This window comes from Pangasianodon hypophthalmus, chromosome 12 (genome assembly GCF_027358585.1).
Source record: "Pangasianodon hypophthalmus isolate fPanHyp1 chromosome 12, fPanHyp1.pri, whole genome shotgun sequence".
In the NCBI taxonomy this organism is placed as follows: domain Eukaryota; kingdom Metazoa; phylum Chordata; class Actinopteri; order Siluriformes; family Pangasiidae; genus Pangasianodon; species Pangasianodon hypophthalmus.
The window spans coordinates 1,003,694-1,030,501 of NC_069721.1; the positions used below are offsets into that span (position 1 = coordinate 1,003,694).

General features: G+C 41.9%; 1 protein-coding gene across 3 annotated transcripts in view; it reads left to right on the forward strand.

The window, feature by feature from the left end:
* The window catches only part of LOC117598519 (uncharacterized), a 97,169-nt gene that overhangs the window by 21,352 nt on the left and 49,009 nt on the right, over positions 1-26,808 (forward strand). Inside the window, exons 9-20 of one of the 3 annotated variants that reach the window (XM_053238564.1) lie at positions 2,665-2,775; positions 3,265-3,339; positions 5,046-5,138; positions 5,439-5,522; positions 11,378-11,464; positions 12,623-12,661; positions 12,824-12,916; positions 13,075-13,170; positions 24,910-24,928; positions 25,033-25,090; positions 25,232-25,306; positions 25,573-26,801. In XM_053238564.1, coding sequence (XP_053094539.1) covers positions 2,665-2,775; positions 3,265-3,339; positions 5,046-5,138; positions 5,439-5,522; positions 11,378-11,464; positions 12,623-12,661; positions 12,824-12,916; positions 13,075-13,170; positions 24,910-24,928; positions 25,033-25,090; positions 25,232-25,303 — 827 coding nt within the window. In that variant the 3' untranslated portion in view covers positions 25,304-25,306; positions 25,573-26,801. Of the gene's footprint in view, positions 1-2,664; positions 2,776-3,264; positions 3,340-5,045; positions 5,139-5,438; positions 5,523-11,377; positions 11,465-12,622; positions 12,662-12,823; positions 12,917-13,074; positions 13,171-24,909; positions 24,929-25,032; positions 25,091-25,231; positions 25,307-25,572; positions 26,802-26,808 lie in introns of those variants that run through there. The other 2 variants (XM_053238565.1, XM_053238566.1) reach the window with 2 other exon arrangements.

Sequence of the window (26,808 nt, forward strand, 5' to 3'; positions counted from 1 at the left end):
CGTAATGGGAAGAAGTGGGGCTAAACAACCGGGCTGAAAACGGCCTATTCCAGGACCTCGACACCTCAGGTCCACCGGAGGTGGCGGCCTACTGCGTAAAAAGCGCTCATCCAGTCTAGAGCCCTGAGGCTCAGGCCGTGACTCAGCGGGCCAGTCAATGCTAAGCTTGGCGACTGCCCGCGTAACCACCTCGAGCAGCTCCCCGTATTGAGGAGACTGCGGCTCAGGGTCGACGCTCTCCACATCGACCTCCTCGGAGGACGATAGGTGGAGCACCGAGTCCGCTCCCCGGGGGGAAGAAACCGCAGAGCGTGCTTCCGAGCCCAGGGAGGGGACAGTGGACCTGGAGGGTGAGGAAGGAGAAAGGGACGGGCCCGTCTCCATTCCCTCCGCCAGGTCCATCTGCGAGCCCCACGAGCGCAACCGCCGCTCTGCCTCGGCGGAAGCGGGGCCGGCACCGCGAGGCACGCTAGTGAGGGCTCCCTCCTCAAAGAGAGCCCAGCGGGAGCGGATAGTGCGCAGCGGTAAACGCTCGCAATGTGTGCAGCCGGCTCCCTCGAGAGCCGACTGAGCATGCTCCGCTCCCAAACAGGCAACGCACAGACTGTGTGTATCCCCGCCCGTAATATATCGCGGACAGGGAGGAACACACAGCCTGAAGCGCTGCCCGCTCTCGCCCTTTGTCTTATCCTTGGCTGATAAAACACAAACCAGACGGAAAATAGACAAACAATCAACATAGAGCGCTTGCTGAAAACAGGAAGCTAACGCGGGGCTCGCCGCTCGGGCTTTTATGCTTCCGGGTCGCTACGTCACCCCGCCCGTGACGTCTCGCCCATCCATTGGACGGATTAGACACGTGATTCAGAGCGCGGTCACGCGGGGGCGTTCCCATAGCGTTTCGTGACGCAGCTCGAGTTCCTGAAGGGGAACTGAAAGCTTGGAAATACAGTAAATAATACCAGGGTTTTCTCGAGGTTTTCAGAGGGCTTAGGTGGTGTCTGGGTTCTGGGGGGTGGTGCTGGCTGGGGGGTTTGAAATTATTTGAAGGCAATTTCAAGATATTTAAATTTTTTTTTCATGTTTTCGACCCTTATCAATTTTATGTGTGTATATATATACATCAGTTATATCTGTTCTCTATCTGATATTGCTATTGTTAACATCCACAAGATTTACTCCCTAAAAAGAGATTAATTTATTCTTACCTTATCGATGGCCTGCCACTTGCTTATCTGAGTCAATGGTTTTAACTACATACTGAGTAGTTAAACAGTTTACTCTGTTTAAGATTCAAGTTTATTGTCATTGTGCAGTACAAGTACAGAGCCAGTCAAATGCAGTTCTTTCACATATCCCAGCTTGCTAGGAATCTGGGGTCAGCCATCATACAGCAGATGTGGTTAAGGGCCTTGCTCAAGTGCCCAACATGACAGTGCTGGGGCTTGAACGCCCAACCTTCCAATCAGTGAGCCATAGCCTTAACCGTTCAGCCACCTCTGCCCATGAAGAAGTGGGTGGCCTTGAACCACCAACCTTTCGGCGAACAGCTGAACACGCTAGCCTGTTGCACCACAGAGACTGAGTACTGTGTAGTCTTAGGCACCCTAATTTTTTTTAAATACAATGTTGTTATAGATGTTTATTTTATGACTTCTGCATTATTGAATAAGTACAAAAGCATTTTAGATTTCGAAACATTCATTTTTCCAACAAAAAATTAAATGTTACAGAAAAAGGTTTGTATGCCAGTAAAGAAAGTAATACTACACAACACACCACTTTATCAGTCAAAAAAACATAATGAAGGCCACTGGGTTTAACTGCAAAAACAGAAGCGAGTGCAACAGTCAGAGTCTCAGATTCTCCAACATGCTCAGTAAAACATACCACCTAATTTCTTATAAAACTGTACAAAGTGTACCTTACACTGCTGATGCATTTTTAAAACTTGATTACTGTTTACTGATCTTTATAAGTGGAAACATTTCATTTCATTATATTCAAAGGCATCTTTGCTTTACAGCATGTCTTCCTAAACCTTTTACACAGTACTGTATGTTTAAAATCTTTTTTGTGCTTTAGATGCACCATCCCTGCTGACAATATCCTGTTTAATATCTCTTTTTCATTACAGGTTTTGATTTTGACATTAATTTACTGTTTAAGTCTGTTATAACCTACAGCAGGTGATGAGGGTTAAACACCAGTTCATGGTATATGGAACATTATAGAATTAATGCTAATAAATTTTTAAAAAAGTACACCAAATACTGCCACAATCTCTAACTATAAAGTTTATTTTATACTGATCCGTGTGCATTCCTATTATTTTCTGTTTCTCAGTCCTACTGACTCAGTTCTGGTGTTGAGGACAACATTATACATTTTATTTATTTCACAACAAGCAAATAATTCAGTTCTGTAATTATTCACATGTAAATGCATATTGCAGTTTGCTGTATTTCCATTTTAATACATCATAGTTACACAGGTCCTTACACTGGAAAAGGGCACTGGTGTTTAAAACGTTATCTTTTCTTTTAGGTAGCTGTCATAATATCTGGAATATAAATACCATTCATGTGTTTTTACTTATTTTTCTTTTAAAAAGGCCTTGCAGATGTCTGAAATCTTTTAATAATCTTTTATTTCCCAATACAGTATGCTGTAGAAGAAATCTACAAACCTACAGAATTACAGAATTACAGATTACAGAAATCATCAATGCTCTCCGAATGGTGGCTATTATGTTATCATATAGACTTCATCTCAGTAAGTACCAATTTTGCAGGTAACGTTACATTTGATTGACATTTCATTAAATGTACTATTATATTTTCCTAAACACTTCTTATCCTAAAAGCTAATTTATATATATATATATATATATATATATATATGGAACATTTAGACTGCATGTATAGAATGTAATGTAATCGATTTTACACACGTTAAAAGCTTATAAATTCTAGATATTTTAAATATTTATACATAGTCTCATATATTTTGTTGCCTCATTGTCCAGACCTACTAAGTTACATACCCTAAAATCATGTTTAATAATGCAAGATTTCAGTTTTAGTTGTGTATTGAGTCTGAAGCATGTATACAATGAAGCATGTATCCTCATCAGCATAATTACAAGCACAAATAATAATTTCAGTAATAATAATAATAATAATTCAGTTATTTAATAATAATAACTGAACCTTCACAAGCAAAAGTGCTATATTAATGTACTTAACATTCTCTTTTTTTCAGAATATTTGACTTTGGCAATATTTCCACTTTTGGTATTCATCTGGTTTTTTTGTCATGCTATTGGCAAACGTCTGTGTAAGTAGATCATGTAATACTTTATCTGACCTATTTTACATAATTTATTTTCGTCAGTCAAACATTACAAACATTACATTTGATGTAATATGCATTCATAACCATATTATTTTACCTTGAGTCCACAGTCATTACATTATTTAAAAATTCATATACTTAGTTAACTGATTACACAATTTCATTCCTAAAACACAAATTCCTAAAACTTTTACACATAAACTTTGTGTGTTGGCCAGGAATACAGTGAATTAAAATGTTAAAATTAAGGATGTACTGTATGGAAAGACAAAAACATTTGATTACTTTGCTCTAAAAATTATAAATTCAGTGTATAGCAGGAAATGATCTGCATGGTATTTCCAGACTTGTTATTTATTTAAGCTCTTGAGTAAAACAGTCACTAGGTAGACATTTTATTGACACACTTACATGATTCTAAACATTCTGTTCATATAAAAATGCATGATATACTGAATTTAAAATTTATTGTAGATTTAGTTTCAATTTAATTAGTTTAAAATACACTTAAACTCAAAATGTGGTGTAATCAGTTAACTTCTCTCACTTCTCTCTGGCTGGATAACTTAGATAAAATTAGTGGACAAAATCATGGTTGTTATGGTATATTCCATTGGATTTGGGTATTTTATGAACAGTTAAGCAGCTTGCTAGCACTGCGCTAATTACTTACAGTATAGTACAGAAATGTGGATTTTCTTTGTATTCATGTTCGTATATTGATGATTGCTAATCACCCTTGAATTACCAGGTGCATGCACACTACAACTGATTTGTATTTAGTGACACCCACAAAAATGTCATTAAAGGCAAAGCTCACTGAGCTGAAAGCACAAAATGACATTTAAACAGCAAAAAAATGAATTGCTCAGAGGCAGAAGTGTAATAATAATTAAAGCCCTGCCCCCAAATTCCAAGTAAGTTCAGTGCGAGTGGCAGTCACACTGATCTGCAAAAAAAAAAAAAAAAAAGTGACTTTATTCTCATAATATTTCTGTAATACTGAGAAGCAGCAGATAATTACATCCTCCGGTTTCAGCCATGTCCCAAACCATAACCTATTATATAAAAGCCCACAGCTTCTACACTTCAGACCTGATTGGAATTTCAGTGGTGGTCAGATGAGATAAAAAATTTTGCCCTTGAACACTATCATCACATTTGGTGGATCACTGATTATTCGCAGCTCTTGTGAGTGAGGCCAGTGTTACGGATTCCAGGTGTGGCGACCTCAATAACAAAAAGAGTGTGTCTGTAAAATATAGGATAAAATTTATAGGATAATATAATAATTGCATCTAAAGGGGACAGGAAATTGGCTGGACGCGATTACACCACTGCTGAAAGGTTCCGTCTATCGATACACTGCTCAAATACCTATTATTAATACAGGGCTAATTAAAATACCTGATAATTATTCAGAGTATCATTACATTGGAGAAGTGTTAATAAGATGAAGCATGACTAATTTCTTACAAATAATCACCAATGTAGTGGCACATTTCGGGGTACACCACACCAGGATACTTTAGACCAAACCCCTATTTAATTTAAATCTTTTTAAAAAAGTAATAGTTACCGTAGATTCTGGCACTGAGTGTGCAACAGATTTAATAACCTCAGTAAGACCAGTGAAAGATGTGTCATGTGACGTGTGTAAAAATAAATAGTTGTTTGTTTTTTTGCAGTTTTACTCTGGATATCAGTGATGATGATCCTGAAGGTTCTAAGTGCATCAGTGTCGAGCTACATCCATTATAACTTTGTGTATAATGTGAAAGGTAAGCACCAGTCCTGTTTCATTACTGTTTATTGGTAGTGGAGATGCTTTTCCACTGGATGATCCTCACACGGTTTCATGTACAAAAGAAGTTCTAATTGTTTTATTTAAAGCTGAACAGAACGTAGTTGATCAGGAAGCTAAGAATCATCCAGTACAAAAGCATGACCATGTGTTTTAGCTTTAAAAGTATTTTTACTGCAGTTTTGTGGTGAATTATTTGTACATTGAAAATTCAGGTAATAACAGTGTCATGATTACACTTGTGTAAAAATGTTTGTGTGTTTTTCTCGTTTTGTAGAACGTGACGCATTCACCTGTGTGACTGCATTGCTTAACACCTTGACTGTGATGATACTGTTTACAAGTCTAACGCATTTGTCAGGTATTCATTACTTTTCTGATCCTTTTCAAATGTTTTTTTACTTTGATAGCACGATTAAAAATACTAATAAATTCAAATGAAATGGTTAAAGCCAAATTAAAATGGGAAAATATATTTTACAACATATGAAAATGATTTAGTTTATTTATCACCAGATTTTCACAGATGCCTTTAAAAGGTAACTGTAAACACATTCATACACAACACTGTTAGTGTCTGTTAATGCCAGAGATTATGTTAAGAAAAAGAAGTGATATGTTAATAAATGTGCATCCTTCATTAATGGGGAACCTCTGATTTCCGATTAAAGAAACAAAACAAAACAGAATTTCATATTTATTTGATGATTTCCAATTTTCTTGTTACAACATACAGCCTAGATGTTACAGCGAATTTCACTCAGCAGCGCTCTTTATTAACAAACACAAAGGAATATATTCTCTAGTTCTTTACAATATATGAAACTGTAAACCCCCCCAAGCGTCTTCCCTCTGTAACAGGCCAAATATAACAGGCATTTGTTTCCTTGTAGTACAGTTTAAACTGAAAGAAAATGGTGAAGTGTCTGGTTTTGTTAATTACACAGAAGGATACTGAACTGTTCGTACCATGAATGTGGAAACGTGTTTTACTTTTGGGGTGCTGGAATATTAAGCAGCATACATATGGCATGCACTGTATGATGTCACACCTGAATAATAGTAAAATATTTTTTCTTTTATTAGAGATTACAGTTACAATAATTAGACCACTGCTCAGGTGAATTCCTAAATCAGAAGGTGTTGATTAATTTTCTATAACAGTACCAGCCTGAGTATTTATCGCTGTAACTTTGGCCTGGGAGAAGAAACCAGAGTACCCTGCAAACTCCATGCACACCTGTAGGTGCAAGGCAAACATGCTAACCACTAAGCCACCACTGTAACATAAATTTTTATATTAATGCGCTCATTGTAATACTGTAAGTTATTGTTTCTGTAGTAACTGCTCATTCACAAGTGGAAGCTCCATTGTTATTTAACAAATAAAAGCATATAATTGATGATATGGTTTTCTGTTAAGAGACATTTCTGTAACATTTATTGAAGGAGTCTCAATAAATGTTATTGTTATGTTATGTTATGTTATGTTATGTTATGTTATGTTATGTTATTAATTGTTGTATTTTTGATCACTTGAAAAATGGGTGGGTTCAAACAAAAGGTGCCATGTTCATGTTGTTTAACATGTCTAGATGTAAATATCGGGAAATGAAAGCTGAAATTCTGATCTATCATCTCATGTTCATCTTTTGATCTCAAACCCGAATGTCTTCAATGTATAGGAAAAACAATAGAATTGGCCTATGTAAAGACCAACATAAAACCATATATATGTATATATACATATACATATAGTCTGAGAACTCTAGTGTAAATGATTCTATTTGGCATTCTTTTTCAATTTAACACAAAGGTTTGTTTTTAATGATATCATCAGTAATAATTTGAGTGAAATCTTTTAAATATTTACATGAATTTCAGAGTTTCTTAGTATTTGGTTCGTCCCCTTTTTGCTTTAATGACAGTGTGCACTCGAGCTGGCATGGACTCCATACATTTGTGTAAAAACATATGATCCATTTTAGATCAGATCCATCGGAGTGTTGTCTGATCACATGCTTCAGTAGAAGAGATTAGACATGAGGAAGTCAAGTTCAAGTTCAAGTTGAGCTTTATTGTCATTCTGCTAAATGTGTGGACATATAGTTGAACGAAATGTCGTGTCTCGCAGGACCACGGTGCTACATACAAGTTAAACATAAATATAAACATAGAAGTATAAGAAACAATTTAGGTGACTATACATACTTTACAAAACTTTACAAAAATTATACAAAACATAGATACTGTAAATGGAATTGTGCAAAAGAGGTATTTTGTACATGAAATTGTGTAAAAGATATATTTTAGGGGAAGCAGCGCATAGTGTAAGATGATTTGTAGTGCAATGCACAAGTAAACATATATTATCAGACTGAGTCTTTGTGTGAGAGAGTGTCTATAAAAAGTGTTCAGTGTACATTCAGGGAAAAGTTACTACAGGTGGTTTGTATAGCCCACTCACCTGTGTGTGGCACACTCAGAATTGCACTTAAACAGATTGTCAGTTTGTTTTTTTTTTTCCTGGGTTTTTCCATGGGTTTTTCATGGGTTTCATGGGTTTGAGGTGTTTATGGTTATAGATGATGTTTCAGAGGGGGACAGGGAGATTGGAGTTGAGGGCTCTCACAGCCTGGGGGAAAAAGCTGTTGAGCAATCTGACAGAGCGAGCTTTGATACTCCGGTACCTTCTACCTGATGGCAGGAGCTGGAAGAGATTGTGGGAGGGATGGGAAGGGTCCTTCACGATGCTGGTAGCCTTGCTGGAGCATCGTGCAAGGAAAATACCCAGGATGGAGAGAAGAGGGGCACCGATGATCTTTGCAGCTGTGTTCACTGTCCACTGTAGTGTCTTGTGGTCAGCAGCACTGCACTTTCCATACCATGCAGTGATGCAGCTGGTCAGCACACTCTCAATGGTGCCCCTGTAGAAAGTGCTGAGGATGGGTGGAGGGAAACTCGCTCTTTTTAGCCAGCGGAGAAAGTGGAGGTGCTGTTGGGCCTTCTTGTTGAGTGACATGATGTTGGTGGTCCAGGTGAGATCCTCTGTAATGTGCACTCCCAGGAATTTAGTGCTGCTGACTCTCTCCATGGCCGAGCCGTCAATGGTCAGTGGGGGGTGGTCAACAGAGTTTCTCCTGAAGTCCATCACAACCTCCTTTGTCTTACTCACATTGAGGAACAGGTTGTTGACACTGCACCATTCAGCCAGCTGTGCCACTTCCTCTCTGCAGTGAGTTTCATCGTTGTTTCTGATGAGGCCTACCACAGTTGTGTCATCAGCAAACTTGATGATGTGGTTGGAGCTGAACTTGGCAGTGCAGTCGTGAGTCAGCAGCGTGAAGAGCAGCGGGCTGAGTACACAGCCCTGTGGGGCACCTGTGCTCAGTGTGGTAGTGCTGGAGGTGTTGCGGCCGACACGGACTGACTGAGGTTTTTCAGTTAAAAAGTCCAGGATCCAATTACAGAGGGGTAAGTTCAGGCCCAGCAAGTTTAGTTTGTTGATAAGCTGCTGAGGGATTATTGTGTTGAATGCCAAGCTGAAATCGATGAACAGCATTCTAACATAGGAGTCTTTCTGTTCCAGGTGAGTAAAAGCTAGGTGGAGAGTGGAGGATATTGCATAGACCGTGGAACGGTTTGGATGGTATGCAAACTGAAATGGGTCCAGTGTGTTTGGGAGACTGGACTTGATGTGTTGCATGACTAACCTCTCAAAGCACTTCATCACGATTGGGGTCAGTGCTATGGGACGATAGTCATTCAGGCAGGACACAGGTGACTTCTTTGGTACTGGAATTATGGTGGTGGATTTGAGACATGTGGAGACGACTGCCTGGCTCAGCGAGGTGTTGAAGATATCTGTTAGGACATCTGTCAGCTGTGCAGCACGATCTCTTAGTACACGGCCAGGTATGTTGTCAGGTCCCGCAGCCTTACGCCAGTGATGGTCTGAATGGCTTGCCACAGGGTCCGGGTGTCTTTACTGTCACTGAAGTTATTGTTGATTTTTTGAGCATGTTGATGTTTTGCCTTCTTGATACCATGAGACAGATCAGCTCTTGCTGTTTTGAGAGCTGGCTTATCTCCTGATCTGAATGCCTCATCTCGGATTTTTAGCAGCCCGCGAACCTCAGCTGTCATCCATGGCTTCTGGTTGGCCCGTGTGGTGATGGTCTTGGTGACTGTCACATCATCTATGCACTTTTTGATATACGCAGTCACTGTTTCAGTGTACTCTTGTAAGTCTGTGTGATTGTTGTAGTTGGCTGCCTCTCTGAACATGTTCCAGTCTGTGTCCTCGAAGCAGTCCTGCAGTGCTGAGGTAGCATCATCTGGCCATACTGTGATCTGCTTTTGAACTGGTTTGGCAAGTTTGAGACGTGGTCTGTATGCTGGAATCAGCATAACAGAGATGTGGTCTGAGCATCCGAGGTGGAGGCGGGGTGCAGCCTTGTATGCATTTTTCTCTGTAGTATAAACAAAGTTTGTTGCTCGCTGATAGCGCTGTACAGTTTGCTTACATTTAAATAGGGACTTACAATATTTTGAATTTTGAATATTTAATAGTCAAGATGTTACAAAAAGTTCTCGTAGAATTTTCGGAAATAAAACTTTCTTTTTATTTCCAGTTTTAAATTTTTAAAAATCCCAGATTTTCAATGTGGTCTCAGACTTTTGGACCCCACTGATATAAATTCTGTCATGTCAGTGCCCTTAATGGAACAGAAATTATGTTTCCCATCAGCCAAAGCACTTCACATGGTCTGGTCAGGTGTCTGTATGATTACCTGCACATGTGTCCTGTTTCACCTAATTATTAACACTATTTAAGTTCCAGGTTTCTCTGTGTGTCTTTGTCAAGCGTTTGTCACATGTAAACTGTTGTCTCCTCTAGTCTGTGTGTTTCTCAGCTTGTAATCATAGTTCCTGTTCATGGTTGTTACTTCCACATTGTTTATATATTTGATAATAAATAGTCTGCACTTGCAGCCACCTCCATATCCAGTGCCTGACGTTCTCGTTATGAGATTATGATAAAACAAATATAACATTATTAAGCATATTTCTAGTTAAGAAAAACCCTGTCTTGGCGTGAGCAGAATACCAATTTCCAAAATTTATAAGCATATAAGCAAACTCTTCTGTTATTATGCGTATGTAATAATATGCTAGTGGCATCTTTAGGTATGACATGGGGGTGAGAACAGGGGTGCCGTAACGGGGGGGAGGATTAGGACGATTCTAAGGGCCCTGGTCACACAGGGGGCCCAGCAGAACCCCATACTTTGGCATATGATTTTGGTATTTAAATTGCCTCTTAGCACAATAATCTATTAGGACGCACGCTATAATGAAAGCACCCCTCAGTGCCAAGAGCGTGTGTGTCCCCTTAAGACGTTCGCGGGTTATTCAGAAACGCGGCACTTCACAGACCGGTTCTGAACTTCGCGCATCATTCAGGTAGATGGCAAGACTCAAGAGATGGTGCAGCCAAAATCAGGATACCAAAAGAGGAAAGAAAAGCACGAAAAAGAGGAGAGAGCGAGACGGGGAAGACAGCTAGTCACCCAGTTTTTCAAAAAAAAAAAGGTGATTTATTGTTCCCCGTTTTATGTTATGATTCTGAAGCTAGTCTTTATGAAGCTGTTTTAAGTAACATAAAATAGAAATTCTCTCAGTTACTCACCCCGGTAACTATCCACTGGAAGTTGTAACAATATTTCCATGCAATCGAACAATAGTAATGGAGCAGCATTCATAAAAAGATGAAAAATCACCAAGCAACAATAAAACTGCTCTAGTGATGTATGTTCAAGGTTTCCGCAGCATTGGAACAGTTTTCTGTGAGGAATCGATCAAAATTTACACTGTAGTCATGTAAATCTGCTTTAATTATCATGGGTGAGTTTATGAAATAAGTGTTGTAATAACGTCCGATTTGTGAGTGAATTGTTTGAGTTGGTTCGTTTCAAATGAATTGGAGAAACCCATTGATAAAACTAGTCTGAATGATTCATTCACGAATAGAACTGATTTTTCTCGAGTTCAGTGATCAAGGTCGCTGTTTGTGTGTGCTGGTGTGTGAAACTTATAATTCACTCGGTGAACAATAATAATAATAATAATAATAATAATAATAATAATAATAATACATTTCCTTGTTCTTGTATAAGCTACTCCTTTACCTATAAACTCTCCCTTCTGTGTCAGAAACAAACACTGTAACCACTCATGCCTCGAGTGAAGAAGATCTGAGACAGGGAGAGGAGGAGGTGACTGAGATATTTGAAGAAGAAGGTGAGCTTTAGAAAACATGCTTTATTGTTGGTATCAGTGTTTAACAGCTCATGAGATATGTGTGCAGAAAAGATTTGTAAGTTGCTAATGTAATGTATATGGTGTAGTTCTCTTAATTTACAGTCTAAGATTGACAGACTTATTTTATTAGTATGTTGAAACATATTGCCTTGTCCAGACCCAGGGCCTTCTCATGGTTTCACATTGGAGAAAAGTCCAGGGCAGGAAGATCAGGTCAAGGACAGAAGCAGTGACACTGGAGATGGAAATAGGCAGTACAGTCAAGACAACAAAAGTCTACTGAAGAAAGGCAGTGTAGAGAGTTTGGTGATGAGGGAGATGAGAACACGGATTACCTAACCGATGACCCAGGTCTATGGCCAGACAAATTAACAGACATCGAAAGGGAGATAATCGTCAGAAAGTTAGCAACAAAGGTTGCATATATGTTGAAGCAGATGTCAGTAGATTCACAAGGGAAACAATTTCCAGAATATTTGCAGTTCACAAAAGCTGCCAATGAAAGAGAAAAGCTCAGAAGGGATTGGCTTGCTTACAGCAAAAGCACAAATTCTTTATACTGTATTCCATGCTTGCTTTTCTCAAATGAACTGAAAAGAGGTTCCCAGAGTGCTCTAAGCAATAGAGAAGGATACAAGATGTCTGAAGTATCATGGCGCAGGATGTAAGACAAGCTTCCAAATTATGAAAGCAACAAAGTCCACAGAACTTGCTATTTTAAATGGAAAAATCTACAGCACTCAGTAATGACAGGAAGTGGTATCGACAAGCAGATGGACCAACAATTACAAACAGAAATTGAGAAAAACAGAGCTCTTCTAGAACGAATTCTAGGTGTGACACTACATTTGGCATCTCGAAATCTGCCTTTTCGTGGAAAACTAAAAACCTGGATGATTATTATGCTGAAAGGGTCTGATTTTGACCAACTTCAATTGCCTCTAAAATTTTTCATATAGCACTGAGTGTGATCAGATTACCACTGGTGTCCAGGTTGGGGGCCACTAGCATATTATTATTTATATGAAATTGGAAAACGTGTACTGGATTGCACAGAAGGGAACAGGATTTTGTTTCATCTATCACCGACTTATTACCGCTGATATAAATTCACTGATTTTGCTTTAATTACCACAGTTACAAAATCTGACTCCAGAAACACTGGGACACAGCGATGTAAGTACAAAATTATTTTCTGTAGAAGTACACTGCCATGTCTCAATCGAGATATATCTGAGTTAAAATCAGACCCTAAAATACCTTCATTCTATATTTACAAAACAACAAATGCAGGGAAAAGTGAATGTTTTCTCTAATTGTCATGTCTTTGTATTACAGCTTTATCCCATTTGGTTGTGTTCGTGTTTGGTACAGCGGTGGCTGTTTTTGTGAATGCTGTTGCGTTATTAGTAGAGCTGATCCTAAAATCAAGTGAGTGAGCTCTATAATCCATGATTTTAATAATAATACTACATAATTCATTACTGACAGATAAAAATAATATCAATCACAAAAAATTATCGTAATCAGTCCATTTATATATTATGGAACTACAATTTCTTTTCTTTTCCAATCATAATTATAAACAGGAAATGGCCAGCGTACAGTGGATCTGCGAGTTATTCTCCTACCAACTGAATGTGTCTTTGCTGTATGCTGCCTTGCTTTACAACTGTTTGCTTTCTGTAAGTATAAACTACAAACACGACACAGTATATGATCTGATGTACAGCTGGTCTGTGTACTTTTTGCCATTCTATTGTCGTATCAGTAGTAGAAATACTAATAAAAAAATGAATTGTTTTTTTTTTGTTTTGTTTTTATTTGTTTTTATTATCCGAAATGGCAGAAACAAAATATAAAAGTGATTTGTTTTGTTCCTTCTTTATAAATCAAAAAATGAAATCGTAAATGAATTAAAAAAAAAAATGTTTTTTTTTTTTTTTTAACTGTTGTTGCTGCTGATGGGCTTGAAATTATTAGGTCATGGCCGGCCAATATGCCTTCATAGTTAGCTTTAGATACAGCTTTGGAAGCGTAACTCGAACTAAACTATAGGACATGTCAGGAAGTGGATTGTCCTTAACAAAATCACTGGAGATAATGCCTCAACATATCTGCAATGCAGAGACGATTTAAACCACATGAAAAAAATCTCCTGATATTCCTTAAAGAAAGCCTTTCTCGTCATCACAATCATGCGGCAGAAATTTTATTGGCTATTATTAACTGGAAAATAGAATAAATCAGTATGAAAATAAGCCTTAAAATACACCAAAAATAGCTGGTAAACACAGTGTGCAGTAAAAAAACAAAACAAATGTACAACAGTTCATTTTCAATGAAATCATTTTACAAATCGCTTTACTATATATATATATTTTTTGCTAGTCAAATTTTTTAGACTTTTTGTCTTTTGAGAGGAACGGAAAAAACAGAAGTGCAGTCTGACTATTTTTTGGACTAAATTTTTGGTGGCATCCCTCATAAATATAGTTAACTCATGTTAACTATTCACTGATTTAATAATGTGTCCCAAAAGTCTCCGTACATAGGGGACTATGTACGCTAGCACCACGTCGGTTGTGGCTTCTTCAGTGAATGTTTGTGGTTGTCTACTTCTCGGTTGGTCCACAACACTTCCAGTCTTTTTGAATTTGTTAATAATTTTGGCAACAGTGTGGTGTGTGATGTGCTCGCCATGTTTCCTGTTAAAGTCCATCGTAACCTTGTGACAGCTTCCCGATCCAGCCATGAGAATGATTTCAATATGTTCTTCTTTTGTCAAAGGCATTCTTAAAAGCTATCTGAAAAAAATATATAATATAAACTAAGTATGAAAGATTTTGGAAAACATTTTGCTAAAATGTGTTCATTTCCCCTATGTATGGAGACTTTTGGGACACCCTGTAGTTATGTAACATTGAGGTCTCAGGCACAGAGTAAGGATCTATTTGCTATGAGTTTATTCAAAAGAAATATTTAGAATTCTGGTGATGGTGCGCACTGGCGGTTCGGAGGGGACTTGTCTGGGCTAAGAGTTAACTGATACACGTAAACTGATAGATTTTATTTCACAGTAATGAAATTTACCATGGCAGAAATCATGTGCACCACTTCTATGCATCTTTCAGGCAGAGAGCGCAAACTGTCAGCCAGTCTGGATTCATACTCTGATTGGCTCTGCTGTCACTGTTTGTGGAAAAAGTAAACTGTTCAAAATATGGAGATCATAAAAATCATAAAATGTGTACTGGTAAATAATCAATATTCAGTGTGCTTTAAGTTGTTCTATCTTGAATTTATTCTCTACTGGTAAGGTAGCATTCTGACTTTTGCGTACTTGACCTAGTTGGATCTAGATTCTTGCCACTAGAATTGTTGTATTGTATAGTATTGTTGATTCTGTAGTGTTGCTTGAAAGTGTCTGTTGGTCTATACTAATTAGTTCTCTCAGGTGGCTAATCAAGTGAGGTTTCAGTTTCTCTTAAGGTGTGAATTGTGGGCAGTGCAAAGATACTAAGATATATTGAAGGTTATCTGGTTCAATATCTGTCTGCAGATAACAGTTGGATGCATAAATTTAGATAGAAAATGTCAGGTTTAGTAGTGTTTATTTCTTCATGTTCAGTTAAGTGTTCCCAGTTCCCCCTCAGCCCCATTTTCAATAACCCCACTCCTGACTAGGCTGCAGACATGTGCCTCAAGCCCATTTCTGTTGTCACCTCTCACAGACCTAGAAGCTCTCATCCACAAACCAGAGGCCAAACTACCAGTAACCTCATCTACTCTCCTCTGTTGTCTCAGTCTCAAACAGTCCTCTTGCATTCTCCCTCTTCTGCATTCCTTCTCCTTGATATTCAACAGCTGCCCTCCCACACACACGGGAGGAAACGCCGTGGACCTGGTCTTCAGCCGCCCCTCTCCAGCTACAGACATCAATGCTACCCCAGTCCACATCTCCGATCATCACTTGGTATCCTTCACCATCACCCTCCCTATCCTGCCTAAAACCAACTATCAGTACTTCTTTCCCACTCATTGAAACCTCCACTCTATCTCCTCTTCCTCCATAGCTTTCTGCACCCTATCATCACTTCCAGACCCTGACTCCTTTTCCTCCCTACCATTGGAGTTAGTCACAGACACTTTCCTCTCCTCACTTTCCTCATCCATGGACCTCCTATGCCTTCTATCTTCTAAACCCAGGAAGATTTCTTGCCCTGTTCCTTGGCTATTGGATATGTTATGCAGCATATAAAAGAGAAAGTGGAAGAAATCACAACTCAACACAGATCTTGTCCTTTACCGCCCTCTCCTGTCCAAATTCTCAAAGCTGGAAACTTCTGCACAAGATCCTTGCAAACTCCACAAGATCTTTTCTTCACTATTCAACCCACTGGCTCCTCCTCCTGACCTTGCCACCTTTTATGATGGAAAGATTGATAAAATCTGCCAGACCTTCACTTATAAACCAACTCCTACACTACATACTCAGGATTCCCGTTCTCCTTCACTGGCACATTTTTCTAAACACATTCCACAGAGACTGCCCATTTTATCCATCACTGAGAAGCTACATGCTGCTAGATCAATCAAAATGTCATAAGTTCTAATCCTCCTCGACCTTTCAGCAGCATTTGACACAGTGAACCACAAGACTCTCTTGTCCATCCTCATGAGTCTTGAAATTTGTGGTGCAGCATGGCAAAGGTTTGCTTCCTACCTGGAAGGTCTGTCATATCAAGTGACATGAAGGGGATCCACATCTGCTCCCCGCAGACTCTCCACTTGTTACGGGTCTTGGCACTAGGATGTGTAATAGCGTTGTGCAGGGCACGCTTGTCTAAGAGGACAATATATGGGGTGGAGTGGAACCAAGTGCAGAGACAAACCACAAAATGGCTCCGCCTAAAATGTGAAAGCCTCGAGCGGGGCACAAACCAATTAATCTGTGTCCACTGATCCATAGTGCTAACCACTGAGCTAACTCCTCTAGTAGGGCTGACTCTCATAGTGCTTGTGTGATACTGTGAAGGGTACAGGCTTGGGAAACTCAGAGCCTATGGCCCAACACAAAAACACTGCAGTGTGGCTGCGGATTTGCCTGAGAAGGCACCCACAGCGTTACATTACTCCTGCTCGAGGAATGGCTCTCAATGTTCCCATGCCAGCTGCCTGGTTCCTGCGGAAGTCTCTGATGAGCTCTTGGTCCAGGATGTGCCGAGCTGGGACCCAAGAGCATTCCTCTGGACCGTAACCCTCCCAGTCCACCACGTACTCGGTGCCACCACAATGGCGGCATGAGTCCAGGATATGCCTCACAGTAAAGGCTGGGGCACCATCAATAATACAAGGAGGAGGTGGCGACAGGTGGGTGGAAGTCACCAGAGGGCTGCACAGGAACGGCTTTAGTCGCATGGAAGGTGGGGTTGATTCTCATAGTGCTCATCTTAAATGGCCCAACATACTGCAGGGCCAATTTCTTGGACTCTAGCAACAACAGAAGGTCCCTGGTTGCCAGCCATACCTGCTGACCTCGACAGAAGGTTGGATTGGCACCTTCTCCGATTGGCAGTGCGGGTACTTCTCTGGGCAGCAGCTTGCAGAGATAATTTGGCTCTCCAACAGTGACATACCTAGTGAGGAGTGCCAGAGGGTGCTCCACCCACAAGAGGTGTTCCTGGAACAAAATTCTGGTTGACTCTTTCAGTTTGGCCATTGGATTCAGGATGGAAACCGAAGAATAAACTAACCGTAGCCCCCAAAAGATGGCAGAAGGCTTTCCAGAATTGACTGTTAAACTGTGGTCCCCAGTTAGAGTTTTCCTGGAGGGCCACCACCCAGGTCTGGCTCCTGATGGAGAGCTGTGCGGAAGGCTTCCTCCAGGCCCCAGCACAAGGGAGCCACTATTCGGGGAGGGGAAATTATAGACTCGTAGGTGGGTTCCTGTGAGGGTACATCCCATTGCCTAGAGAGAGCATCTGGCTTAAGATTTTTGGAGTCTGTCTTATAAGACAAGACAAAATTAAAGCATGTAAAGGACAAAGACCACCTGGCCTGCCGGGGGTTCATTCACTTGGCCTCCTGAATGCAGGAGTTCAAATAAGGAACTGGTGCTTGGTGCCCTCCAGCCAGTGCCTACACTCCTGCAATGCCAATTTCACAGCCATGAGTTCATGTTTCACAACTTCATAATTCCTCTCTGGCAGGGACAGACAGTGGGAGAAGTATGCACAGGGGTGTATTTTCTGGTCTGGCCCTCAACGCTGGGAGAGGATGGTGCCCACTCCTATATCTGAGGCATCGACTTCTACTATGAACTGAGCCAAAGGATCAGGCATACACAGCACAGGGGCTGTTGTCAATCTCTCCTTCAGGGTTTCAAAGGCTTGCTGTGCCTCCCTTGTCCACTTAAACCCGGCCGGGGTCTTCTTGGTCAGTGCACTAAGGAGGGCCACCAGGGTGCTAAAGTTACGAATGAAGTGTCGGAAAAAAATTGCAAACCCCAGGAAGCGCTGTACCAGCCAGACTGAGGTGGGTTGTAGCCAATGTGTGACTGCCTTTACCTTGTCCAGGTCCATACTAAGTCTCCCTTGGTACACAAGCCCAAGAAAGAGACTGTGGGAACATGAAATTGCTTTCATCAGGCCAAAAGGCTTTCATCAGGCCAAAAGGCATCACCAAATACTCATTGTGCCCAGACGGCATGATGAACGCAGTCCTCCACTAGTCCCCTGCCCTGATGCGGATCAGATTGTAGGCGCTACGTAGATCCAGTTTTGAAGAAATTTTCGCCCGCTGCAGGCAATCAAATGCAGAATTCATCAAGGGCAGTGGGTACCTATCCTTCTGAGTCATGGCATTAAGGCCGTGGTAGTCAATGCAAGGCCGCAGATCCCCTTCTTTCTTCTTGACAAAAAAGAACCCCGTCCCCTCAGGCGAGGTGGACGGGCGAATGAATCCCAAAGACAAAGCCTGTTTTATATAGGTTTCCATGGCCTGGTGCTCTGGGGGTGACAGGGAGAATAACTTGCCCCTAGGCGGGGTGGCTTCTGGGAGCAGGTTGATCACACAATCAAAGGACCTATGGAGTGGCAGCATCTGGGCCTTTTGTTTAGAAAAGACCTCTTGGAGGTCCCAGTAATCTTCAGGCACGCCGGATAAATCGACAGGTTCCAATGTAGTTGGAGGTAGGGTGAGTGTTCCTTTGAAGCAGCTCTGGGAACATCTAGAACCCCAAACAGAAATGGAGCTGGTAGACCAGTCAATGCAAGGATTATGTACTTGAAGCCAAGGGAACCTGAGCACTAGGCGCAGCTCAGGAACCCGGGTCATATAGAAGGTCAAGTGTTCTGTGTGGTGGCCAAACTGAAGTATGATGGGTGACGTTTGGGTGGTTATGGGTCCTGATCCTAATGGTCATCCATCAAGAGTGGAGACTTGTATGGGATGGGGGAGCGGGTCTACTGGCAACCCTAGACTCTCAAATAAAGTCTCATCCATAAAATTGCTGGCCACCCCTGGGTCAATGAAGGCCTGCAGAGTGGTATTTTGGTCATCTCCCCAAACAATGATGACAGGAATGAAAAGGCCAGACAGGTGAAGTGCAGCCTCTGGGGCCATCCCAGGTCCCGCTTCCTGGGATGGACCCGGCCTTTTGGCATCAGGCGGGGACAATGCAAATGCCAGTGACCCATCTTGCCACAAAACAAACACTTATTCTCACTTCTACGAGCTTCCCTCTCATTAGAAGGCAGGCCAGCGGCGCCCAACTGCATGGGCTCTACTGAGGAATCATCAGATTCGGGCCCACAGGAAAGGCCCATGGGATCCCATCTGTATTTGTTTGCCAGCATGTTCGCAGCGGCTGAATGGCGCTCCCTGTGTCTATCACGTAAGCGGTTGTCGATTCTGATCGACAAATCACACAATGCTTCTAGATCCTTAAGGGAGTCACGAGTAGCCAGTTCATCCTTTAAGTCCTTAGAGAGGCCCTGCACATATGCAGCTATCAGAGCTTGGGTATTCCAGCCCAAGCTCGCCAAGAGAGTCCTGAACTCCATGGTATAATCGGCCACCAAGCAGCTACCTTGACGGATGGGGAAGTCAGCTAATCTATTCTGCCTCACTGCTGTGGCCCATGCTAGTGCTTTTATAGTTAAAAAAGAAATCATAAAGGCAGTCTTCGCCCTTTCAGAAGGGAATTGAGAGGGCTGCATTTCAAACACCAGTGAGCACTGCATTATAATAGAATTACACTTCCCTGCTTCTCCAGCATAGGGCTGAGGAGCAGGCAACCACGTCTCAGCTGGGCAGGGGACGTTCCTGATTTGCCTCGAGGGGGGCAGGTTGGGGCTGCAACAGGGAATGAACCTGTGCAACATGCTCAGACACACCCCAAATTTCTGAGAACAGCGCTGCCAGTGCCTGCTGTGGTGGCCTGAGTGGTGGCCTGACCAGCCATGATTTCTTCTGTCCACTCTAAATCCGCTGGCTCCTTTGCTGGTGCGGACATACTGTTACAGGTCTTGGCGTTAGGATGTATAATAGCATCGTGCAGGGCCTGCTTTTCTGAGAGGACACTATATGGTGTGGAGTGGAACCAAGAGCGGAGACGGACCACAAAACGGCTCTGCCTAAAATGTGTGTGTCTGCCAATCTGTAGTGTTAGCCGCTGAGCTAACTCCGGGGGCAATAGGCGCGAGGGTCATAGTGCTTATGTGATACTATGTAGTGCTTATGTGATAGACAGTCTGCCAAATGAGCGGGTTTCCTCATATGGGTTTTCATACCACTGCTATGCGGATGACACTCAACTCATCCTCTCCTTCTCTCCCTCAGACACTCATGTTTCTGCTCAGATCTCAGCATGTCTGGCAGACATCTCATCATGATGACAGCTCATCAGATGAAACTTAATCCCAGCAAAACTGAACTGCTGTTCATCCCATCACCTTCGGTTACTGCACGCAACCTTGAGGTAACCATGGACAATCAACTGTCCTTGTCCTCTCCCATCTAACACGCTCATGTAGATTTCTCCTTTGCAACATCAGAAGGATTTATCCAGAAGGATCTTGAGGCCACTCAAGTTCTTGTTCAGTCCCTTACGTTTCGAGACTGGACTACTGCAACTTGCTCCTGGCAGGTCTGCCTCTGAGCGCCATTTGTGCTCTACAACTGATCCAGAATGCAGTTGCAAGACTGGTTTTTAACCTTCCTAAGTTCTCCCACACCACCCCATTTTTATGCCCCCTCCACTGGTTTCCTGTATCTGCATCCATCAGATTTAAAACACTGACGCATGCCTACAAAGCCAAAAATGGACCAGCACCCTCAAAGCACTTATCACACCCCGCACTGCACCACTGTCCCTCCAATCCTCTAGCACTGCTCAACTGCTCCCACCATCTCTTAGGGTACAAGCAAGACCTGCATCAAGACTCTTCTCTGTTCTGGCACCTTGGTGGTGGAATGAACCTCCCCTAGATGTCCAAACAGCTGAGTCACTGGCAGTCTTCAAACAACGTCTAAAGACCCACTTCTTCCAAAAGTACTTAAATTAGCACTTTAAAAAATGTGTCATCTGCATGCTTTTCTTACTATATTACCTCCCCAACAGAGTTTTTAGACTGACAGTACTCTTAGTTCATGACCTAGTGAACCAGTATCAGGATGTATTTATTGATAGAGACCTCAAAGCACTTCTGTAAGTCACTCTGGATAAGGGCATTTGCCAAGTGCAAAAAATGCAAATGTAAATGTCTGAAATAGTCATTTAAATATGTCTCTGTTAGGGGAAAAAGTAAACTGCTCTTATAGTGTATTTGTGTTCTGTTGTCAAAGTGTGGCGCTCATAGAAATCGTAAAATGTGTACTGGTAAGCAGGTCTGAAATAGTCATTTAAATATTTATTTTTTGGTATATTCCATCTCCCCTGTTACGATCACCAGCTGGAGTGCCCACGAACTCCACTAGAGGGCACTCCACCCCGGACTCTTGCCCTTGTCTTCTCGACTCCATTTCCCATGTGTTCCTTGCCCCTCATGGGCTACCCTTGTTTGTGTGTCGTGTTCTGATTGGTTCCTTAGTTTCATGTGTCTTGTTTTCATTGGTTGGTTTTCTGTATAAGAGTTGCTCACCCATGCTCCTAGTTTGCTGATTGTTGTTTTATGTTTGTGTTTATAGCTGTTCCTAGATTCCTAGTTTCCGTGTTTCCATGTTCCCATGTTTCCTAGTTTACCTGTGTTTTGACCCTTGGACTGTTTTCCTTGTTTTGATTGTTTGCTGCCTGCCCTGACTATCGCCTGTGTACTGGATTACTCTTTAGTCTCTGCCTTGGATTGTACTGTTTGCTGGTGCTCGACCCTGCCTGTTTTGACCACGTTTGTAATAAAGCCTTGCACTTGGATCCCCAACTCCGTTGTCAACTCCCTACGTTACAGAACAATCGGCCACACCCGGATCCAGCGGCTTTTTGAGCATTCCAGGCCAATCATGGACCCAGTCGACCAACTACTGCACCTTCGGCAAAAGAACCTATCCATTGAGCAATATGTTCATCTGTTCTGTGAGTTGTCATATAAAGTACTGCTATATGATGAGATTTTGTTTAAGGACTTGTTCCGTTTTGGACTTAATGAGCCAACAAAGTCATTGTTACCCGGAGCGGAGTTTAATTGTAGTTTAAGAGACTTTATGGACTATGCACTGTTGTCATGTGGCTCTCCTTTGGGAGAGGCAGAGGACTTTGAAACCCCAAAGAATTTTTTGTGGGGGGGGGTCAACAGTGGCAAGCTCCAGCAGCAGCGGAGCTTGACCCATCATGGCCACCAGCAGGTCCTGTGATTATGGTCGCCACTCCTGTGTTTTCTGCACCTACTTGTTCTTTGATCCCCATTCCAGAGCCTCTTTCCAAGATGGCTGCCAGTTCAGAGTCTCTTTCCAAGATGGCTGCCAGTTCAGAGCCTCTTTCCAAGATGGCCGCCAGTTCAGAGCCTCTTTCCAAGATGGCCGCCAGTTCAGAGCCTCTTTCCAAGATGGCCGCCTGCCCAGAGCCTCTTCCCAAGATGCCTGTCACACCAGAGCCTCCAGCCATTATGGATGTCAAGCCTCAGTCTTCAGCCATCACGGATGCCACTCCAGTATTCCCGAGCATCGTGGATGTTGTGTTTGAAGACACCAAGGCGTTCCAAGGGTGTTTGAGGCTGGTGTCCTGTCTGGTGGACCCACCGTTGATGTCGGTGCATGCAGCAGGCATTCCAAGAGCTTTGGCACTGGTCGTCACAGAGACACTTCCCCTATCCTCAGTGCTCCCTGTAATGGCGGTTGCCATCCTGTGTGTTTGGGCTACACATTGCTCTGTTCTTGCTCCAGTCTGTGAATCTGTTCCTGAGCCTGCTCCAGAGTCCACTCCAGTCCATGAGGTTGCTCCAGTCCTCGAATCCACTCCAGAGCCCACTCCAGCTCCTGAGGGGGCAGCTCCTGCTGCAGAACCTCCCAGGTTGTCGGCCTCTGCATCAGCTCCTGAGGTGGCAACTCCTGCTGCAGAACCTCCCGAGTCGGCGGTGTCTGCTTCTGAACTCTCTGACTGCCCTGTCACGGCCAAGGAGGCCATCTCCGAGCTCTTCGCCTGCCCTGTCACGGCCAAGGAGGCCGTCTTTGAACTCTCTGCCTGTTCTGTCACGGTCAAGGAGACTCTCTGTGAACTCTCAGCCTGTCCTGTCTCGACCGCAGAGGCCGTTATTAACCTCTCTGTGCTCTCTGTTCCAATCCAGCCTGATCAGCCTTGGTGGGCACCTGCCTTGTTAGCTCTACATTGGTGGACATCTGCTCTGCCGTGGTGGTTGTCTGCTCCGCCATGGGGATCTTTGGACCCATCTGCTCAGCTGCGGTGGTCGTCTGCTCCGCCGTGGGGATCTTTGGACCCATCTGCTCAGCTGTGGTGGTCGTCTGCTCCGCTGTGGGGATCTCTGGACCCATCTGCTCAGCTGTGGTGGTCATCTGCTCCGCTGTGGGGATCTTCGGACTCACCTGCTCAGGTGTGGTGCCCTTCAGATCCGCTTGCTCCGCCCTGGTGCCCTTCAGCTCCACCCTGGTGCTTGTCAGCTCTGCCTGCTCCGCCCTGGTGCCCTTCAGCTCTGCCTGCCCCACCTTGGTACCCTGCTCAGCCCGCTCTGCCTCAGTCCCCTGTTCCTCCACTTCCACATGGACCTGGCCCTCCATCCCTCCCCCTGTTCCGCCTCTGCTCCACCACCCTCCTGGACTCATGTCTATTCCTGTTGAGGAGCGTCTGGAAGCCGCTCCTTAGGGGGGGGCTATGTTACGATCACCAGCTGGAGTGCCCACGAACTCCACTGGAGGCCACTCCGGACTCTTGCCCTTGTCTTCTCGACTCCATTTCCCATGTGTTCCTTGCCCCTCATGTGATCTTACCATGTACTACCCTTGTTTGTGTGTCGTGTTCTGATTGGTTCCTTAGTTTCGTGTATCTTGTTTTCACTGGTTGGTTTTCTGTATAAGAGTTGCTCACCCATGCTCCTAGTTTGCTGATTCCTAGTTTCCGTGTTTCCATATTCCCATGTTTCCTAGTTTACCTGTGTTTTGACCCTTGGACTGTTTTCCTTGTTTTGATTTGTTGGTGCTCGACCCTGCCTGTTTTGACCACGTTTGTAATAAAGCCTTGCACTTGGATCCCCAACTCCGTTGTCGAATCCCTACGTTACATCCCCCATGCCCCACCTGCAATTCCTGGGGCCCCACAGTTTGAATATCTCTTCCTTAAGTGTTCCTATTTAACATGTCAACAACAAACAGTGTTTCTTATTTTGTCTGTGTAACCAAAATGGAAAACAAATGTATTATGTAAAGAATAACACAAATCAGACCGTGTGGTTATACAAAAATAATCCATTCCCGAGTGGTGAAATGCAGCCAGACACAAAGCAGAGTGTTATTTTCATACACCAGCACAGGCACAATTATGTTATTCTGCTTATATCACAGAAATGTGCCACTGATTACAATGTTTAATTTATTAATTAACAACACATCACACTTTTTTTAACTGATAAGAAAAAATAAAATAAATGTCTATTAACAAAAACATTTACCATATCAATATTTATAGTTTTTTCTTTGATAAACAACACACTTGTATAAAAATGATTTATTATTAGACTATAAATTGCTATAGACTCGGACTATTCATGCAGTAATATACAAGATTCCTGCAGGTATGAGAATAAAAATAATAACATTTACCACATAAATATATAACTTTTGGATTTAAGTCTCTGAATACAGTATATCCCTTAGCGCTAACACTACACTCACTTTATAGCCAGATCTGTTTAGTACTTGTGTATGCCCTAAACATGACCAGTTTCTGTTCTAAAAGACATTTTTTTCCTATCACACAGGGCAGGAGAACAGAGAAAGGTATGTGTGTATTGTTGAGGAATGTGAATCTATAGAAAGATTTATTTTCCTTATCAATTTCGTTCAGACAGAAGGCATGATCATTGTTGCTCTCGTTATTACAGATTTAGAGAAGACATAAAGAGGCTGCGAGGATTGTGTGGGTGTAAACAGACACCGACGGTGAGTATATCACTGTGTAATATTAAACTTGGAATAAATAGAGGCTTTCATCAAAAACATTGGTGCATTTTTTACATTGTACATCATATGACACAAATGAGTCGAACAGTTCCTAAAAATAATATCTCACCTTAAACACAGAACTCACCTCCAGAAAATCGTGAACATGAACTTGAGAATTTAGCTCCTGCATCTCAGCCCTCAGGGTCTTAGCAGGTAAGATGTATCCCATGTTCTTTCACTCTACAGTAATTATTTATATAACTACATTGAGTTTAAACATATACATGTTTATTGTCTAGAAATAACAAAAAAGTAAAACCTGACCCACAATTAATTTACTTAGACTCATTATATGTTCACCTGTATACAGTACCTCCATACACTAATGATAAAGACAGTGTAATACATTTTTCTTATTACAGTGGGCTTATCATATATTTTTACTCAAGAATAAACCTTTTCTTTCCTTTTTTTTTTAGCAAAAATTCCTCAAACACAAACCCAGAAGATTGCCAAAGTACAAAAGTCAGTCACCTGACTTTTTCCCACAGCGCCCACTAGTGACTGTTTTAGTTGATTAGTCTATGCAACACTGAGCATAAAATTATCTGACTTCTGGCTGTGATATACAGTCATGGGAAAAAGAATGTAAACCCTCCTTCAATTCTGTGTTGTTTTTTATTTATCAGTGCCTAAATAACAATTGTGTGGTCCTCACTAACTTCTGTAAACAAATAACCGCAGGTTACAAAAAAACAAGATTGTGCCAGATGTGACTAATAAAATGCACAAAATGAATTAATCATAAAGAAGAACTTTTGAAGTTTGGTGTTCTGTAGCACTCAGGTGTGTGTCTACATCATGCCACGAAGAGAGGATATCAGCCATGACCTAAATAGATTGAATACACTGGATACAGAGGTTACTGATCTGGGTTACTGATCGGAAGGTCAGGGATTAAAGCCCCAGAGCAGTCAAGCTGCTGCTGTATCTGAGCTGTATCATGGCTGACCCTGCGCTCTGACCCCAGCTTCCAAGTACAATCCAAGGGATATGCGAAAAACTGCATTTCATAGGCTCTGTACTTGTACTCTGCACAATGACAATAAAGTTGAATCTAATCTAATCTAATAGTGATGCTTGAAAGGTACTATAAGTAAAACAATGTATTTCTATAATTGTGTATAACATTCTGTACAGGAATGCAGGAAAATTTAAAAGATTTTGTATACCTTTAAAACTAGACATGTGTGTGTGTAATAAAAGTATTTCATAAAAAAAGAAAAACTACAAGTGTATAATGCTGCATTAGTATCAGCAGGACAGCTATCTGTATTAAATTTATTTTTTGCTCTTTTTGCATTTCAAAAGTTATGACAGATTGCAGCAAGAGGAAATATGACATGCTGTGTGTTACAACATTGTGAAATTTTTTACAAGTAAAATGTAACAATAAATATGTAAATAGAGTTATTTTTGACTCTCTATATGAAGGAAAGCATGGTTACAGAATTGTATTTAGCGTAACAGAGTTAATGTTGCATGTTGCTTGTTTTACTCTGTTAGTGTTGGCACATTTCATGTACTGGTTGTATATTATATTCAGCCATGTGAATGCAGTGCTTCCTGGTTTATTACAATATCAGTGTCACTATAATATAGTGTGTTTGATGTTGGACAACTTAAATTAAACACAGATAAAAATCCATTACTAT